Source organism: Schistocerca americana, chromosome 1 (genome assembly GCF_021461395.2).
Source record: "Schistocerca americana isolate TAMUIC-IGC-003095 chromosome 1, iqSchAmer2.1, whole genome shotgun sequence".
Lineage (NCBI taxonomy): Eukaryota > Metazoa > Arthropoda > Insecta > Orthoptera > Acrididae > Schistocerca > Schistocerca americana.
The window spans coordinates 121,150,947-121,164,239 of record NC_060119.1 but is presented as its reverse complement, the minus strand read 5'-3'; the positions used below and the strand labels follow the sequence as shown (position 1 = coordinate 121,164,239).

Below are 13,293 nucleotides of genomic sequence, written 5' to 3'. Positions count from 1 at the left end.
CATTACTCCCAGGTGGAAAAAGAGGCTTTGGCCATTGTCTACGCTGTTACCAAGTTTCACCCTTTCTTGTATGGCACGAAGTTTCAGTTAATCACTGACGGTAAGCCGTTAATATCGTTATTTGGCCCCGCCTCTCAGATTCTGGATAGGGCGGCCCACAGACTACAGCGCTGGGCCTTGTTCCTCTCTAAGTACCATTATGACATTCATTTTCGCCCTACAGGACAGCATGCCAACGCCGACGCTCTTTCCCGTCTTCCGGTGGGTCCGGATCCTACGTTCGATCGAGAGGAGATTATGTGTTTTCATTTGGATGTGGCATCCCGCCAAGCGGTTGATGGCTTCCCGATCACTAGTTCTCGAGTCGCCAGGGAAACGGCAGCTGACCCGGCAAGTAGTTCGCTTCATTCAGCAGGGGTGGTCATCCCGCCCTCCGGGCCGGGCCTCGGACCCTCTTCGTAATTATTTTCTTCTATGGGACCGCCTCTCGGTCTTGGAAGGCATTCTCCTTCTGGCTACCGATGATACAGCTCCTCGCGTGGTTGTTCCTGCAAGTTTACAACGGGAGGTCCTCACGTTATTACATGCGGGGCACTGGGGTGTTTCCTGTACTAAAACCTTGGCTCGCAGACATGTGTACTGGCCCGGTATTGACAGAGAAATTGAGCACTTGGTGGCCGCCTGTTCCCAGTGTGCGAGCCAACAAGCATCTCCCAGGGCAGCGTTCTCTTCATGGCCGCCGGCAACCCAAGCATGGGAACGTGTTCACATCGATTTTGCGGGCCCGTTTCTCAACGGTTTTTGGCTCATTGTCATTAATGCTTATTCCCGATTCCCATATGTGGTTCACTGCTCCTCAACCACTTCAGAAGTTGCAATCCAGGCACTAGCAAAAATCTTATCTGTGGAAGGTCTGCCAATCACCCTGGTCTCGGACAATGGACCGCAGTTTATTTCGCAGACCTTCCAGGATTTTTGTAGGCACTTCAGTATTCGGCACATTTGCTGTCCCCCCTTCCATCCACAATCGAATGGGGAAGCCGAGCGCATGGTGCGCACATTCAAGACGCAGATGAAAAAGTATGTGCACAAATTTCCTGCGGAGGAAGCATTGACATTTTTCTTGATGGCATACCGGACCACACCAATGGGAGAACGCAGCCCCGCAGAGCTCCTCCATGGGCGTCAACCTAGGACTCTGCTGCACCTCCTCCGGCCTGGTCCTTGCCAGTCTTCACAAAACGGAGTAGCTGGCTTTCCACTGGGTATGTCGGTCTGGGCCCGTGGGTTTGGTCGCAATCCACGTTGGATACCAGCGGTGGTCCTGTGCCGAAATGGCCGCCGGCTCTATACCTTGCAGGCGGGGGACCGGGTGGTACGTCGTCACCAAAATCAGCTACGTCCACATTCGGGCACCCACCCTCCGCCCTCTCGGACACCGGCTTCCCCATTGCCGGCACCTGTGTTGGTTTCACAGGGGACGTTGCCTCCTCTCCCCGCTGTGCCTCTGCCGCACTGCGATGGTTCTCAGCCTTGGCAGCCTCCAGTAGCACCAGCACCGGCATCGCCATCGTTCGAGATGCCCCAGCGAGAGCCGGCCCCCCTAGCAGGCCCGGTTTCTCAGGAGGTTGGTTCACCTGTGGTCGTCCCTTCCCCTTCGTCCCTGCCACTGGGTCTTGCCCCTCCCGGGGTGGAACAGGATCCGGCATTCGACAGCTTGTCACCCGTTCTGTCCCGGGCTCCGGTTGTGGGACGACGGGGGCCTCTTCGTGTGGGTCACTTCCAGCCGTATTCGAAGGTTCCGGCTCGAGGGTTGGCAGATCCCCTCGACTCCGGCCATCCAATGGATGTGGAGGTCATCGCTCCTGCCTGACGCTCCACCTTCCGATGCAGTGGATCACAGTGGCTTCACCTCCCAAAGGAGGAGGAGTGTAGTAGCCACCAGAAAGATCGCGGGAGGTGCACATTGACACGGCGCGTCACGGACGGTAGTTGCCACAAGTAGAGTCCCGTCCACCAGAGGGCACGCGAGAATTCGGACACGACCTCTGCCGGCATGACAACAACAACAACAACAACAACTCTGGCAGCACGGGCCGTGCCCAGTCAGTTAACATCGGGCATGCCTAGGACACAGTCCCGGTCTACACTAAGTAAAGTGCGACGTAAACGTGAACAGTGTTACTACAGTCCACTTTCTTTCTTACATTTCTCATTTACTAAACCTGTTGCCTGGTATCGCTATTTTTGATTCATCATCATCTTAATAGATGGACATGAAATTTATATCTTCATTGTTGACAATATTTGGCTATTTTATCTGAATGTGTTGCGATTTCTGAGGTTGCTGTTATGGTGGGGCCTGAGAACACAGCTGTTTCGATCAGAATACTTACTGGATTTCACTTCTGTGCTGACGTGAGGATGTTACAATGTCTCTTGATTCCAAACTTATCATCTGCCCGCTGCTATCTCATTGGCTGCATAGAACCAGCAGCTGACACACCACATTTAATTCCCATCACACATCACAGTGAGCACTGACAACATCGCAACACAAAACACATAAGTGCACCACTTGTTACTACCCAGACTCTTACCACCTCCTGCAGAAATGAATACTACTGTCAAGTGTTTGTCCAATTTGGTTGGCAACATGATGTAATTTGCTGCCTGCTCACTACTCCCCTTCCCGTACTCATCTTATTGTCGGTCAAGCTGGTGTCACTGTTCCTTCTTCACCCCTTCCTTAGTGCTATGCTTGAGCAGGTGTGAAATGCAGACTGCAATATCTTCCAGGGTTCAAGTCATATGTTACAACAGCAACTAACATATAAATAAAAGACTGCAGTCACAGTTCCATACATTTCACTCATCCTGTGATATATTGTCGTTCGTTGGTACTATCTCCACAATGGGTCTTGCCGCTGTAATTTATTCTCAACAACAACAATGACAATCAGCTGAATGTGATTTCTTTTGTTTGTTGGAGATTTAAACGTGGATTAATTTTCCTTCTTGTTTCATCTTAAAGATGACATATTGTTCTAAGGCTGATTAAAAACTGGTAAAATTTTAACCCAGTATTTTAATACGAGAACAGCAACTGAATTTCTCATTTGCAACCCACTCATAATCAAATAATGTATTGATCTGGGTTCACAATCTAGTAATGTTTTTTGAAAGTCAATATTTCTGCTTTTGAATGTTACCTTTACTTAAAATGCAGCATTAATATTTGTACACAATATCAATACACGTATGAGAAATTTTATGGAAACCTGTTCAAATGCTACAAGAGTTTGGAAGATGATAAGAGTATAGCACTGTCTTTCACAAAATCGTCAAGTTTTAAGCAGAGCAAAAGACTGTTGTAGAGCCTAGTTCGTAGTTTCTCGTATATCCCTTCACTAGCACTGCGTGGGTCAAATGTCATGTGGTTGTTTCAGCAATGTTGATACCGTATTGAGTGCTTCAGAATACTGGGGAATCTTGAGTCTGTTGAAAGCGAGTGTTGTTTGCCCAGCCCTGCCATTCCGAATGCTTAAAAATAAATCTGCATGTGACCTCAACAGCCAAAGCTTCAACTGTAAGTGTAAGACGATCCTTATACACTCTATTAAACATGGTAAAAATGTTACACTTTGCATCAATAGTTTAATCTGTGAATGTAAGACAGCCCTGTATTTTCTGAATGACAAATTTTGGAAAAACCTTATCTCACCTAATTGGGTAAATATGGTAGTTTTATTCATTTGAAACAATTAGATGCTTCAGCCTTGAATAAACAAATTCTGAGCAAATCTGTACAGCTACAAGGTAGCTGCATGACAACGTCTGTGGCTCTGGAATTCCGCTGATATAATTATTGTTCACGTACCCTCAATACAATATGGACTTTTGTTATTGTATCATTTTTGATGAAGTGTTGCAATTGCAACGTGAATGTAGCCAAGGTGTACTGAACATGGTAACGCACTGTACCACTGATGGGTCTATGAAAAACATTTACTGATAGGATGTTTCAGCATATGCAGGCCATGAGAGATAGCATCCTGGACTCTTCTGGTATGATGGTTCCCACGTATGTGAAACACCAGACAGGTGCAGCATTTAAACTTGCCGTGCTCAGGAGTGGATAAAATGGTAGCACAAGACACGTAATTGACCATCTTCGAGGGGTGGGCTTAGGAAAGGTGCTGATGTCTCAGCAAGACACCTGTATGGAACACCCATTTTTAAATGCAGTCTAACTCAAGAATGAGACCAATTTCCCTGGATGTTTGCATACCGTTTGAACTGCTTACAGGATGCTGGTCTTCGAGCTCATGGGGCTGCTAATAAAGAGGACCTCTTTAATGATAAAGTTTCTGAACCTGATCAACATAAAAATTAATTTCTGTTCCTTAACAAATCAAATTCAATGAAGAAACTTCTTTCATATACCAAACATGAATAAATAACTGTACAAGAATACAAAAGTGATGAAACAGGTGGTGAAATAACTAATCACAGATAAAGTTTACTTACTGAATGAGTTTTCAGAGTATTGATTATCTTTGATCGAGCCATATTCCAAACCTCATCCAGATACGTTCGATTCACAAGACCATTCCCTGTGTTCAAAACATGATCCTCTACAACAAAGAATCCAACAATTCCATGGATGTATGCGCGATAGCCGGCAAGAGTTTCATGCTGAAATATTAATAATGCACCATTTGGTTCTCAATTAATTGAAAAAATGACAAGACATGACAAACACACAACATAAGAAAGTACTAGTTAATGAACTTTGAATCTGAAACACAGAACACATTGTAATTTTTTTTGTTTTGTAAAACAATTTAAGCTAATCATAAGAAAAATGAAGCATAATCTAAGTATATGTTGCACTTAATAAAATTTACATTGCTCATAAAGTGACCATTAAGATTTCCTCTAAAATGTAGTATTTAAACCAGTCTTTTACTTAAGAGGTTTTCATTTAACTTAATGTTCAGTTTCAATGAGTAATTATCATCTGCAGACCAGTCTGAAATATGCAAAAGGAATGTGCATATAATTACAATTATCTCTTTCAGATTGACTGAATTTCATTGTTACTGATTGAATTTCATTATCAAAATAAGATAAAAAAGCCTCCCACATTTTACACATGCAGATATAGCCTGCTGGGGACATAGTGACCATTATAATTCATATTCGGATGAAACGGCATCAGGCTGCACACAGTCTGATTTACTATAACCAGTTTTACTCATCAGATAATCATTGACCTGATGGAGAAAAGTTTTGGGATTAAAGGCACTACTCAGTGCCACAGCCAGTTTAAATCACACAGTTGAGCTGCATGTCCTCACAGAAAATAATGACTGTAGCTTGCCCTTGCTTTCAGTCTTTTGCAGTACCAACACAGCAAAGTCATGCTGCCTAAATATCACGAGGATGGATCAGTCAATCATCCAGACTGCTGACCCTGCAACTACTGAAAATGCTGCTGCCCATCTCTAGGAGTCACAGGTTTGCATGGCTTCTTCACATATACCCCTCCATTACCATTGCACCTACAGTATGTCTATCCATATTGTTAAGGCAATCAAGGCACCCTACTCTGGCAAAGTTGATGGTTGAGGGAAGATAGGAAAGTTGCCAAAGAATACGGAACAGTAAATTTTCTGAATGTACCCACCAAAATGTACATATTTTCCTCTTTATATGTAATGTATCCTCCCCATGAACCATGGTCTTCATCACAGTGGAATAGCTTGTGTGCCTCAACAATACAGATAGCTGTGCAACCACAACAGAGGGTTATCTGTTGGAGGGGGGGGGAGTGGGGGGGACACAGACTAAAGAGTGATTCCTGAAGATGGCCACAGCAGCCTTTTCAGTGGCTGCAGGGGCAACAGTCTGGATGATTGACTTGTCTGGCCTTGTAACATCAGCTCACATGGCCTTGCTGTGCTGCTACTGCGAACATCTGAAAGTAAGGAAAAACTACAGCTGTAATTTTTCGTAAGGGCATGCAGCTCTACTTTATGGGTAAATGGTGATGGCATCCTCTTGGATATAGTATTCTGGCAGTAAAATAGTCCCCCGTTTGGATCTCCGGGGAGGACTACTCAAGAAGCCATCTCATCATGAGAGACAAAGAGGGCTTTCTACAGGTCGGAGCATGGAATATTAGATCCCTTAATCAGGCAAGTGGGTTAGAAAATGTAAAAAGGGAAATAGATAGGTTCATGCTACATATAGTGGGAATTAGTGAAGTTTGGTGGCTGGAGGAAAGGGACTTCTAGTCAGGTGAGTATGGGCTTGTAAATACAAAATCAAATAGGGACAATGCAGAAGTACATCTAATAATGAATTTAGCTGTGGTGGAGGCTGGAATTAGAAAGTAAGAAAAGGAAGAGGTGGAAAAAAAAAAGTTGGTGAAAATGGACTGGGAGAGAGGAAAGAGGAAGCTGCATGGTAGAATTTTGTACAGAGCATAATTTAATCGTCACCACCACTTGGTTTAAGAACCATGAACAAATATTCTATACATGGAAGAGACCTGGGGGCACCAGAAGATTTCAGATTGATTGTATAATGGTAAGACAAATTTTGGAACTACATTTTGAACTGTAAGACATTTCCATGGGAAGATGTGGACTCTGTCGACAATGAACTGTAGATTAAAACTGACACAATTGCAAAAAGAAAATTACGGATATGGGACCTGGACAAGTTGAAAGAACCAGAGGTTACTGAGAGTTTCAGAGGGAGTATTAGGGAGTGACTGACTACAATGGGGGAAAGGAATGCAGCAGAAGATGAATGGGTAACTCTGGGAGATGAAATAGTGAACGAAGCTGAGAAACAAAATAAGTAAAAAGACAAGGCCTTGTAGAAATCCTTGGATATCAAAGGAGATATTGAATTCACTGAGGGAAGGAGAAAATGTAAAAACGCAACTAATGAAGCAGATGAAAGGAAATACAAAAGCCTAAATAATGAGACTGACAGAAAGTTTAAAATTACTAAGCAGACTAGATGACAACAAGCCTATAGAAGCAGTTATAACAGGCTAAAGATACACTATGTGATCAAAAGTATCCGGACACCTGGCTAAAAATGACTTACAACTTCGTGGCACCCTCCATCCGTAATGCTACAGTTCAATACGGTGTTGGCCCACCCTTATACTTGATGACAAATTCCACTCTCGCAGGCATACTTCAATCAGGTGCTGGAAGGATTTGTGGGGAATGGCAGCCCATTCTTCATGGAGTGCTGCATGGAGGAGAGGTATTGATGTTGGTTGGTAAGGCCTGGAATGAAGTCAGCATTCCAAAACATCCCAAAGGTGTTCTATAGGATTCGGGTTAGGACTCTGTGCAGGTCGTCCCATTACAGGGATGTTATTGTCATGTAACCACTCTGCCACAGGCTGTGCATTATGAACAGGTGCTCAATCATGTTGAAAGATTCAATCACTAACCTCGTACTGCTCTTCAACAGTGGGAAGCAAGGAGGTGCTTAAAACATCCATGTAGGTCTGTGCTGTGATAGTGCCACACAAAATAACAAGGAGTGCAAGCCTCCTCCATGAAAAACAACAGAATCACACTATAACACCACAGCCTCTGAATTTTACTGTTGGCACTACACATGCTGGCAGATGACGTTTATCGGGCATTTGCCATACCCACACCTTGCTATCAGATTGCCACATTGTATACCGTGATTCCTCACTCCACACAACATTTTTCCACTGTTCAATTGTCCACTGTTTACACTTCTTACACTAAGCGAGGTGCTGTTTGGCATTTACCGGTGTGATATGTGGCTTATGAGCAGCGGCTCGACCATGAAATCCATGTTTTCTCACGTCCTGCCTAACTGTCATAATACTTGTAGTGGATCCTGATGCAGTCTGGAATTCCTGTGTGATGGTCTGGATAGATGTCTGTCTGTTACACATCAAGACCGCTTCAACTGTCGGCGGTCTCTGTCAGTCAACAGATGAGGTCGGCCTGTACGCTTCTGTGCTGTACGTATCCCTTCACGTTTCCACTTCACTATATCTTTAAACAGTGGACCTAGGGATGTTTACTGGTGTGGAAATCTCGCATACAGACGTATGACACAAGTGGCACCCAATCACATGACAACGTTCGAAGTACATGAGTTCTGCGGAGTGCCCCATTCTGTTCTCTCATGATGTCTAATGACTATTGAAGTCATTGATATGGAGTACCTGGCAGTAGGTGGCAGCTGAATAGTGGCAGGAGGAAAATATTAATGTGTTATATATATATATTTTTTTTTGTGCTTAAATAATTAAAAGGAAAATTTTGAAAGAATACTGGAAAAGACCGCTTCAAATATTTGGAAATACTCGTATTCTGAGTGAACTTTAACTGGCGCTAATATAAACAGACCTTCAATATTCAATACATATATTCAGCATTTAACATTCGTAAATTTATGTACATCCTTTTTTTGTTACCATTACTGTGCATAGATATTGGTATGACAATACTGGTTCCGGATTGCCTCTCCTCTGCTCACGTGAATTATTCTTGTTAGCTTCAATCCTCTTGATGCAGGATTCTCGGTGCGGTGCGGAATAATGAACAGGAAATAACTGTGCGAATAAACTTTGCTATCTTGATAACAACTTTTAATGTACACTCCTGGAAATGGAAAAAAGAACACATTGACACCGGTGTGTCAGACCCACCATACTTGCTCCGGACACTGCGAGAGGGCTGTACAAGCAATGATCACACGCACGGCACAGCGGACACACCAGGAACCGCGGTGTTGGTCGTCGAATGGCGCTAGCTGCGCAGCATTTGTGCACCGCCGCCGTCAGTGTCAGCCAGTTTGCCGTGGCATACGGAGCTCCATCGCAGTCTTTAACACTGGTAGCATGCCGCGACAGCGTGGACGTGAACCGTATGTGCAGTTGACGGACTTTGAGCGAGGGCGTATAGTGGGCATGCGGGAGGCCGGGTGGACGTACCGCCGAATTGCTCAACACGTGGGGCGTGAGGTCTCCACAGTACATCGATGTTGTCGCCAGTGGTCGGCGGAAGGTGCACGTGCCCGTCGACCTGGGACCGGATCGCAGCGACGCACGGATGCACGCCAAGACCGTAGGATCCTACGCAGTGCCGTAGGGGACCGCACCGCCATTTCCCAGCAAATTAGGGACACTGTTGCTCCTGGGGTATCGGCAAGGACCATTCGCAACCGTCTCCATGAAGCTGGGCTACGGTCCCGCACACCGTTAGGCCGTCTTCCGCTCACGCCCCAACATCGTGCAGCCCGCCTCCAGTGGTGTCGCGACAGGCGTGAATGGAGGGACGAATGGGGACGTGTCGTCTTCAGCGATGAGAGTCGCTTCTGCCTTGGTGCCAATGATGGTCGTATGGGTGTTTGGCGCCGTGCAGGTGAGCGCCACAATCAGGACTGCATACGACCGAGGCACACAGGGCCAACACCCGGCATCATGGTGTGGGGAGCGATCTCCTACACTGGCCGTACACCACTGGTGATCGTCGAGGGGACACTGAATAGTGCACGGTACATCCAAACCGTCATCGAACCCATCCTTCTACCATTCCTAGACCGGCAAGGGAACTTGCTGTTCCAACAGGACAATGCACGTCCGCATGTATCCCGTGCCACCCAACGTGCTCTAGAAGGTGTAAGTCAACTACCCTGGCCAGCAAGATCTCCGGATCTGTCCGCCATTGAGTATGTTTGGGACTGGATGAAGCGTCGTCCCACGCGGTCTGCACGTCCAGCACGAACGCTGGTCCAACTGAGGCGCCAGGTAGAAATGGCATGGCAAGCCGTTCCACAGGACTACATCCAGCATCTCTACGATCGTCTCCATGGGAGAATAGCAGCCTGCATTGCTGCGAAAGGTGGATATACACTGTTCTAGTGCCGACATTGTGCATGGTCTGTTGCCTGTGTCTATGTGCCTGTGGTTCTGTCAGTGTGATCATGTGATGTATCTGACCCCAGGAATGTGTCAATAAAGTTTCCCCTTCCTGGGACAATGAATTCACGGTGTTCTTATTTCAATTTCCAGGAGTGTACAATTTCAATACACATTTTTTTAACAATATTGACTTGACAGAACTTGCAATACGGCCACCCGCTATCGCATATAGAGACGAACAGACTTTTTAACAATATTAACTCTGTGGAGCTCACAATATGTTCCCCCACTATCACGTATAGACACAGACAGACGAATCTAAAGTAATTTAAAAACTGAAGAGCATCTCTTTACCTCTTTTATTTTATGTCAATGTTAAAAAAGAAAAGAAAATAATAATAATAATATGTTACATTATGCAGCACAATGCACCTAATATGAAAAACGAATGTTTTTTGCAGTGTCTGGATACTTTTGATCACATAGTGTAGATACAGCGAAACACATATTTTACATTTTTTTGGGGTCCACAATTAAAAACCGTAAAATTGAGAAAAATGCAGAACTGATGAAAATGTTAAAACCCCCAAAATATCAGCAAAAACAAATGTAATTGACATATATAATTAAAAATCATAATCCTCCACAATTGTATAAAGTCTGTGTAAGTCAAGGAAATTTAATGTATAGTACAAAATTCAATAATCTGTGGTAATGAATTTAATCAGTTCTTAAAAGTTCATAGATGTGTAACAACAGCAAGTAAAAACTCATAAAAAAATTTGAAATTGGTATCTGGGTACAAGGTAACTGAGCTATTTTCCAACATGCTATGACCACAAATTATACATCAAAATACAAATTTTTAAGACATCATGGTGAATTAATGCAAAAACTGTGAAGTATGGTCAAAGGCATCAGAATCTAACGTGTTGGTGTGTGTGTTCTGCTTCTGCAGCCAATGGGAGTTTAATTGGGTCAAGTAAACTTCAAGCCGCATACACACTAAGATTGAAACATGTTTTTGAAACATTTTCTGACTACTTGGTACGGACATTGTTTGGAAACATCTTTCGAAACATGGAAGCAACTATCCTTAGCAGTGTCAGTAAAGATCAAATAAACAATGTTTCAAGCCAGCTACCGCATGTCACCGCTGCACAGTGCAAGTACATTTTTATATGTCACATTGTGCTGTCTGTTGTATAGAGGTGTTAGGTGTAGGTGCTTGTTTTCTCTTGCTCTATTAAGTTTTTCCAAGGGGAAAATGCAGTGGACAAGGCAGCAGACTGTTGAGTTGCTATGATTGTATCAGACTGACAGATGCTTGTGGAATATATGAAGCAAGCAGTACAAGAATAGCAATAAAACAACACGCTCTGCAGAAAACTGCTGCTGCATCTGGTAGAATATTGAGAAAGACTGCATAGAAAACAAAATAAGGTTGTCTATCATAGCTTGGTTCGAAATGTGAAATAAATACTCAAGGCTTTGGAATGAATCTCCTGTTGACAAAAAAACATGTCTGGTTCTAATTGCTTTCCTGAAATTTCTATCTTTTTTTAAGAAATGGCGATACCATATTTGCCAGAAATTCAAAATTGTTAGATGATATATGTGAAATTATGGAAATTAGAGCTGTATTCCATACTCAGATCCCATACATAGCAAGTTTTCCCAACAGTTATTCTATGGTATGTTTTTGCTCACCAAAGATGACGACTGTATGCAAACCAATAAATCGATTCCTTACAACAACTAATCTGATTTTATCAAGCATTACCAATTACTATACAAACTTTCCATCAAAATAATATCACAGTTTTAAAACCAATTACAAAATACTTTAATAAAAGCAACCTTATTCTGCAAAATTACGCAACACTGTGAGATGATTATGGCCTTCAGGCCACAAATCATGATAAATAAATATAAATAATGAATGGTGATGACATCTGTCATTGTGTTTGCATGAATCTTTGAGTATTAATAATGCAGCTCATGTATTACAGTTTCCTCATCTCTAGACAATACGAGAACAAAGCAACAAATAGCATTGCAGATGATGTGAATACACTGAGAAATGTTCACTGCCAGTTTGGACAGAGACAAGAAACGAAGTAGGAAACAGATTCAAAATACTGTAGAAAAAAAATGTTTCCAGCAGAAACATGTTTCCAGCAGAAACACGTTTCCAGTGGCATTGTGGACGCAGCTTCACACTACTTTTTGCACTTGTACTGTCACTGGTGAGTTTTTGACTATCAACTTTTGGGAACATTTCTGAATGATCCCTGTGTCACACTTATCATTAAATGTCAATTAATAAAGATCAATGCTGTAGGCTTCAAGATATTTTATGATAACTAATGCATAGTACAAAATTCAGATGAGGAACCTGTAGTATAATGTATAATGTCATGGTTAGCTGATTTAGAGGTCATAGGTACGCAACTTGCTGCATGCCAATATTTTTTTTTAAACTTAGTGTTGTTATCACATTCGTTATGATCGTAATACAATATGTTCTGCAATATTCAATGTTGTTAAACATTTCTGCCTGGTTAGAGAATGAAGCATGAGATAAATATCTGTCTGTTTATCTGTCGTGATTCCCAAGTGTGTAGTTAGACAGAAACCTAAGAGGACAGCTTACTTTCCTGCGAGTGGAACAAACAGCAATAAAATGCATATTGTGTCACAAATATAAAGCTGTTTATTGCCGAATATGTGGCAATTTCTGAGTGTGGTTAGGCAAGAAACTAGGAGGACAGCTTAAATTGCTGCAACTGAAATGATGAGCAATAACATTCATATTCTTCCTTGTCACAAATATGTTGCACGTTGTGCAACCACAAATATATTCCCCTAAACAGTTCTTGCTAAAACTGAGATTCTCCTCTCACTAACATAGCCATAAACATCAACTTGATCTATACCGACTGACAAATCTATAGTCTCATTCCTTGTTGCCTTTTCAGTGCCACCTCATTATGATTACATCAGTTCCTGCAAAAAGTAGTCTGAAATATACTCAATCCATCATCATTGCACGGTGAAGCTAAATGTTGCAAGTCGTGTTGGCAATGCCAATAAAGAATTACGTCAGCATTTCCTTTTTTCATGTTGCCCCTCTTTGCAACTGTGTAAAATATTCCCTTAACTTTGCAATCACTCATGGTGTGAACCATATGTCTTTTGTGTCACTTACGACTCATTTAGTCACATCAGATGTCGATAGGAAGAAAATGAGATGAAGTCAAGTGAGATGTTGAGCAAGAACATCGAAATGAGTAAGTCTTACTAGAAAGAAAAGTAAAAACAGGAAATTTTTAGCATTGATCTTA

At 43.0% G+C, this 13,293-nt stretch overlaps 1 protein-coding gene across 3 annotated transcripts in view; it reads right to left on the bottom strand.

Moving 5' to 3' along the window:
- LOC124550174 (exocyst complex component 6B) overlaps positions 1 to 13,293 on the bottom strand; it is a 174,152-nt gene that overhangs the window by 77,548 nt on the left and 83,311 nt on the right. For all 3 annotated transcript variants that reach the window (XM_047125294.1, XM_047125292.1, XM_047125293.1), the window contains exon 8: positions 4,531 to 4,698. In XM_047125294.1, the coding sequence (XP_046981250.1) occupies positions 4,531 to 4,698 (168 nt within the window). The remainder of the gene's footprint in view (positions 1 to 4,530; positions 4,699 to 13,293) is intronic.